The sequence below is a fragment of the Salvelinus sp. IW2-2015 genome, unplaced genomic scaffold (assembly GCF_002910315.2).
Source record: "Salvelinus sp. IW2-2015 unplaced genomic scaffold, ASM291031v2 Un_scaffold7344, whole genome shotgun sequence".
Taxonomy (NCBI): domain Eukaryota; kingdom Metazoa; phylum Chordata; class Actinopteri; order Salmoniformes; family Salmonidae; genus Salvelinus; species Salvelinus sp. IW2-2015.
This window is the reverse complement of record NW_019948604.1, coordinates 1-6,902: the sequence shown is the minus strand read 5'-3', so window position 1 is coordinate 6,902 and position 6,902 is coordinate 1. Positions and strand designations below refer to the sequence as shown.

The 6,902-nt window shown below is 41.7% G+C and overlaps 1 protein-coding gene across 1 annotated transcript; it reads left to right on the top strand.

Moving 5' to 3' along the window:
* Positions 1 to 578: 578 nt before the first annotated feature.
* LOC112079244 (acetylcholinesterase-like) lies at positions 579 to 6,844 on the top strand (the record flags this gene model as incomplete). The annotated part of the gene is made up of 4 exons (XM_024145243.2): positions 579 to 884; positions 5,472 to 5,889; positions 6,233 to 6,337; positions 6,615 to 6,844. Coding segments are annotated over exons 2-4 (661 nt in total), but the record flags the coding sequence as incomplete, so codon positions are not given.
* Between the last annotated feature and the right edge of the window lie 58 nt (positions 6,845 to 6,902).

Sequence of the window (6,902 nt, the reverse complement as noted above, 5' to 3'; positions counted from 1 at the left end):
TCACACCGGTATGTCAAGGCTTCATTCAGATCGTTCAAGACAGTTTAATAGGTTTATACTTACTTTTATAATTACTATCTGTCTCTCTGACACTTAAACTGAAGAAGACATTTTTGGTTTAGACCTGGGAACTCAGTGCGTGCGCTGATTCCAGGTGCACCAGACACAAAAAAATATGAACTGGAGGAAGGTGGCATCAAGATGTGTGACCTGTTGCCACAAGAAAAGGGCAAACAGTGAAGAACAAACACCATTGTAAATATAACCCATATTTATGTTTATTTATTTTCCCTTTTGTACTTTAACTATTTGCACATTGTTATAGCACTGTTTATAGCCATAATATGACATTTGAAATGTCTCTATTCTTTTGGAACTTTTGTGAGTGTAATGTTTATTGTAAAAAAAATTATGTTTATTTCACTTTTGTTTATTATCTATTTCACTTGCTTTGGCAATGTAAACACACGTTTTCCATGCCAATAAAGCCCCTTGAATTGAGAGGAGCAGTGGGACTTCTCGCGAGACTTCCTCTGAGTAGCCTACTACTTTTCATTTTTTTCTCATTCGTACGGCAGTCTCCCCCGTCGTCCTAGCAGCATAGTAAGGGTCACTACCCCCACTCAATACAGAGAGAGAGAGAGAGAGACCGGCACATTAAACAAACACCTAGGGCTGACAGAACAGCGAAGACCGTAATTAAACCGCGCGTCTTTGCTCCCCGACTACAAAACCCTCCCTCACCCCCAAACTGTGCTGAGGACACTTGGTTTAACGTCGTCTAAATAGGMTTGACAGTGCGAGGAGGGTCGCTTGTCTCCCAGGGGATTCTGCGAAGCAGCGTCCTTAGCCGGGTTGGACCCACTAGGCTACTAACTAGCCAGGTAAGGTAAAACGCACACCATGAGCCCAGTGGTGCGCTCGGTTCGGCTCGAACTCCGTGCGTGCAGCAGCAGCTGCTGTCTGTCCTTTTATAGACATTTTGCTGGAAATGACACGATCTAGCCTCGCGCCTCTGTCATTCTCGTCGGTGAGTGAAATAGAATTGGAACATTCGAATGTGGGATATTCATTCACCCCGGCAACATGATCATGCAATTGGATATGGTGGGAAAGAGAGCGAGAGAGGTGGGAGGGAGAGAGGGGGTGACTGCGTGAGTGTGGTGGGGTATAGCTACTGTGCTGTCGTCGTTGTGTGTGTGACGCGCCTTCCATGGTGAGACCACTGAGCGAGACACGTGTGTTTGTTGGCGTTCCTCTCCTCGCACACATCTGTTTGGTTCATACATTGCCGATGTCTCGTCTGTTGTGTTTGTAATATATTTTATAGACAGTGGGCGTCGTGTTTGATACATGAACACTGGATGCGAAACGCAACATACAGGATTATATAGCTAGGCTTATTATTATGTTGCAAATGCAATTGTGTCAAATCTGTGCGTTGAGCAACACGGTATATGTAGGCCAAATCAGTGTTTATTGTAGGCCTGCTATTAATATTACTACTATTATTATTATTAGGCCTATTATCTTTCATATTACTACTATTATTATTATTAGGCCTATTATCTTTCATTGTCCATTAGCTCATGACTGTCTCCTTCCATGTCTTTCCGTTTAATAGCGTCATTGGGCTTACCATGGCAACCAATTTCATAGTCTAGCCTGATGGCTGTGATCCTGTGCCATGTTGGAAAGATCAGGACAGACAGACATTTCCTGGCCATGTCAGGAATGTCTGATGTATGTTTACCTCTGCTGGCAGTGACATAACACACACACACAGCAGCAGCGTAATGTAGCTGGGTTACCAGGACTCTACCTGGAGTGTGTGTGTGTGATGCTCCTTGATGTTGCATAATTATTATTATTTTATTTTTTTACCGTTATTTTACCAGGTAAGTTGACTGAGAACACGTTCTCATTTGCAGCAACGACCTGGGGAATAGTTACAGGGGAGAGGAGGGGGATGAATGAGCCAATTGTAAACTGGGGATTATTAGGTGACCGTGATGGTTGAGGGCCAGATTGGGAATTTAGCCAGGACACCGGGGTTAACACCCCTACTCTTACGATAAGTGCCATGGGATCTTTAATGACCTCAGAGAGGGTCAGGACACGCCGTTTAAACGTCCCATCCGAAAAGACGGCACCCTACACAGAGCAGTGTCCCCAATCACTGCCCTGGGGCATTGGGATCTTTGTTTAGACCAGAGGAAAGAGTGCCTCCTACTGGCCCTCCAACACCACTTCCAGCAGCACCTGGTCTCCCATCCAGGGACTGACCAGGACCAACCCTGCTTAGCTTCAGAAGCAAGCCAGCAGTGGTATGCAGGGTGGTATGTCTGTCTATGGTGCTACTGTCACAACAAGATGGCTTGGTTTGCTGCTATAACGCCATATCATCTACAGACTATAGGCTGTATGTCTAATCTACATGTTACAAGATATAGGCTACTCCATAGAGATAGATTGATAGATAGGCCTAGATTGATGGATAGATATGTGCTCTATAATTAGATTAAAAGCAGGAGGTTGGCGTCTTGTGAGTGGCGCGTGGGCACACAGAGAGCGAGAGAGAGAGGCACACGTAAAGTCTTTTGACTAAAACAAAGTCTTGTTTACCTCGACTACCACCTGGACGCCTTTACTACGCACACGCCTTCCTACGCACTTCTCAGTAGTTGTTATTATTATCTTATGCAGGTGCATAACAGGCTTTGCAGGCGTGGTTCACTTGCACGCGCCGAATGTCAGGACCCGGTGCGAGAAACAGTCACTAATAATGGGCAGAACCCAGAAGATGAGGCAGACACAGCAGTACTAGAGATGGTGGTTTAATAAAAAATAGATATCTTCCAAAATACAAAGAAAATCCACAAAGTGGTAAAAACAGCAAGGGAAAAAACAAACCTCAAAAGACCAATCCAAAAATACACGAGAACAAAACCAGAGAACCTCTGGAAAATCCAACAAGAGAAAAATGATCACAAAGGCTGGGGCTGGGTGCTAACATACAAACACTGAGCAAGGAACTGAGGAACACACAGGGTTTAAATACTAACAAGGGAATGACTTACAGGTGCAAACAATAATTAGGGCAAGAAAAACAAAAGGTACAAAAAAGGTGCAAGGGGGACATCTAGTGAACAAAACCTGAACAGTCCTGGCCAAAACCTGACACCGAATACATCTAATCCATCCGCTGAAAAACCTTTGCCGGCCAACAGATTTTCTCGTGGCGTTTTCAATCAATAGGGTTTTCAACACATTTATCTAAATCCATCCCTTTAAATGTGGTGTACCTTTTTAATTGGAATGTTCTCGACAGACACAAGAACGTATGGAGAGAACGATCAAGAATATTATGGACAATGAAAAAAAGCCATGTAAATACAAGCATATTTGTCTCCTTTTCAGTGATAATTGGTAGATTTAAAAATACTCTGATCTTGTATATTATTTAGGGTTAGGAATGTATTTTTGAATAATAAAAACAACAGGGTTAGAGAGCCTTTATGCACACAATATATTGGCGAATCAAAAATAGTGGTTTGATTCATCCTGAAAGTTGCCAATCGATTGTTCAATCCATGAAATATACAAAACAACAAAAACGAACGTGAACGCTATAAACAACGAGTGCAGACATGCAACATCACATAGACAATAACCCACCAACCAAACTGGAAAATGGCAACCTAAATAGGATCCCCAATCAGAGACAACGATAAACAGCTGCCTCTGATTGGGAACCAATCCAGGCCACCATAGACCTACATAATGCCTAGACTACACACACACACCTAGACTACACACACACACCTAGACATACCAAAACCCTAGACAAGACAAAAATACACATACCACCCTCGTCACACCCTGACCTAACCAAAATAATAAAGAAAACAAAGATAACTAAGGTCAGGGCGTGACAAGTCAAATTTATAATCTAGTAATGGAATGATGCAAAATGTAAGGAAACGAACACTAAAGTGGCAGTTATAATTGTGAGGAAACTAACCACTAAAGTGACAGTTTATAATGTAATGGAAAACTAACACTAAAGTGACAGTTATAAATGTATGGAAACTAACACTAAAGTGACAGTTATAAATGTAAGGAAACTAACACTAAAGGTGACAGTTATAAATGTAAGGAAACTACACTAAAGTGACAGTTATAAATGTAAGGAAACTAACACTAAAGTGACAGTTATAAATGTATGGAAACTAACTAAAGTGACAGTTATAATGTAAGAAACTAACACTAAAGTGACAGTTATAAATGATGGACACTAACACTAAAGTGACAGTTATAAATGTATGGAAACAAACACTAAAGTGACAGTTATAAATGTAGGAAACTAACACTAAAGTGACAGTTATAAATGCAATGGAAACTAACACTAAAGTGACAGTTAATAAATGCATAGGAAACTAACACTAAAGTGACAGTTATAAATGTATGGAAACTAACACTAAAGTGACAGTTATAAATGTAAAGAAACTAACACTAAAGTGACAGTTTAAATATAATGGAAACTAACACTAAAGTGACAGTTATAAATGTAAGGAACTAACACTAAAGTGACAGTTATAAATGTAGGAAACTAACACTAAAGTGACAGTTATAAATGTGAGGAAACTAACACTAAAGTGACAGTTATAAATGTAAGGAAACTAACACTAAAGTGACAGTTATAAATGTGAGGAAACTAACACTAAAGTGACAGTTATAAAATGTATGGATCTAACACTAAAGTGACAGTTATAAATGTAAGGAAACTAAACCTAAAGTGACAGTTAAAATGTATAGGAACTACACTAAGTAGTATAATCGTAAGGGACTAAACATAAGTGACAGTTATAAATGTATGGAAACTAACACTAAAGTGACAGTTTATAATGTATGGACTAACACTAAAGTGACAGTTATAATTGTAGATGGAAACTAACACTAAAGTGACAGTTATATTGTAAGGAAACTAACACTAAAGTGACAGTTATAATTGTTGGAGAAACTAAACACTAAAGTATGGACTCAGTATATAAATGTATGGAAACTAACACTAAAGTGAAGTTATTATAATGTTGGAAGACTTAACACTAAAGTGACAGTTATAAATATAAATGTATCCCAAACTAATTATGTTGCTATGGCAACCATACATCGCAAAACCTGAACAACAACCTACAACTTCACGTGTGTGTGTTTAGAGATCCTTGCGGCCGTATCAGCTGAGTTGGTCTGATTAATTTGACTCCTATAGTGTCATGTTTTCCTTCAATATTGAATATTGCTTCAAGTTATTTCCTTTCCCTTGTCTTTTTAAAGCCGACCTCACGCAGTCGCTTAGTAAATCCCTATCAAGCCCCTGTCTTTTTCCAAGCCTCCCTCTCTCTCTTTTTCCAAATATCTATATTTATCTTTCATTATTTCTTCCTCTTTTTCTCTTTCTCTTTATCTAGATCTGAGGGACTCCAGACAGAACAGAGTCCACAAACTTCTGACTACCTGAAACCAGAACCAGGAAGTAAACAACACAGAAAACAACAACATCATGAAGACCTCCATCGTCTTCCTCCTCCTCTCGCTCCTCGCCTCACTCTCTTGTTCCCAGAGCGACTCTCCGGAACTCATCGTGACAACGCGGGCAGGAAGCTTACGRGGCATCCGCCTACCGACGCCCGACAGGAGTCACGTGACTGCTTTCCTCGGCATCCCATTCGCCGAGCCCCCGCTGGGCAAGAAGCGCTTCCGTAAGGCGGAGCCCAAGAAGCCGTGGTCGGGAGTGTTCGACGCTAGCTCCTACCCCAACGCCTGCTATCAGTTCATTGACACCTCTTTCCCCGGGTTCCAAGGATCTGAGATGTGGAACCCGAACAGGTTTACATTTACTTTTACATTTTCCAGGGTTCTGAGATGTGGAACCCTAACTGGTTGATTGTTTAAGACATCCTCTTTGTGCGTCCCTTAATGCACTATATTCCCTATTTAGTGCACTACTTTTGACTAGGGCTCTTAGGACTCTGGTCAAAAGTAGTGCACTATGTAGGAAACGGGGCCATTTGGTTTTCATGTTATTTATTCTCTTTTACTTCCTTTCATTATTTTACTGTAAAGTGTGTTTTGTGATTTTCAATGGATTTTAAATAATACCAGTTGTGATGGTAGCTAGCAAGGCCACAATGTTCACTAAATCCAGTTTGATTTGATCTGATTCCAACAGGGAGATGAGTGAGGACTGCCTATACCTCAATGTCTGGGTCCCAACCTCCCCCAGACCTCACAACCTCACCGTAATGGTGTGGATCTACGGTGGAGGCTTCTACAGGTAGGTCGCCCAGTGGGCTAAGCAGATGGCCCTGCAACTGGAGGGTTTGATCTGGCAACTACAGGGCTTCTGAGTTCACATCCTAACAACAATCCCTTAACTACAATTGTGCCCTTGTGCAAGGCACAACATGCTCTCCATCCAGGGGTGCTTGGTGTGTGTGATATCTGATTGATAAATGAACAAAAGACAACGTGCTCTCTATCCAGAGACAAAGTTCCATTGTTCCATGTAACATATGGGCAATAATGGTATATTGTTTTGTATTGTTCTACAGTGGCTCCTCGTCCCTGGATGTGTATGATGGACGTTACCTGGCCCACTCTGAGAAGGTGGTGGTGGTGTCCATGAACTACCGTGTCGGGGCCTTTGGTTTCCTGGCTCTTCCTGGCTCTTCGGAGGCCCCTGGGAATGTGGGGCTCCTAGACCAACGCATGGCCCTCCAGTGGGTCCAGGATAACATACATATGTTTGGGGGCAACCGCAAGCAGGTAATGATAACAAAGAGTTTGTGTGTGTGTGTGTGTGTGTGTGTGTGTGTGTGTGTGTGTGTGTGTGTGTGTGT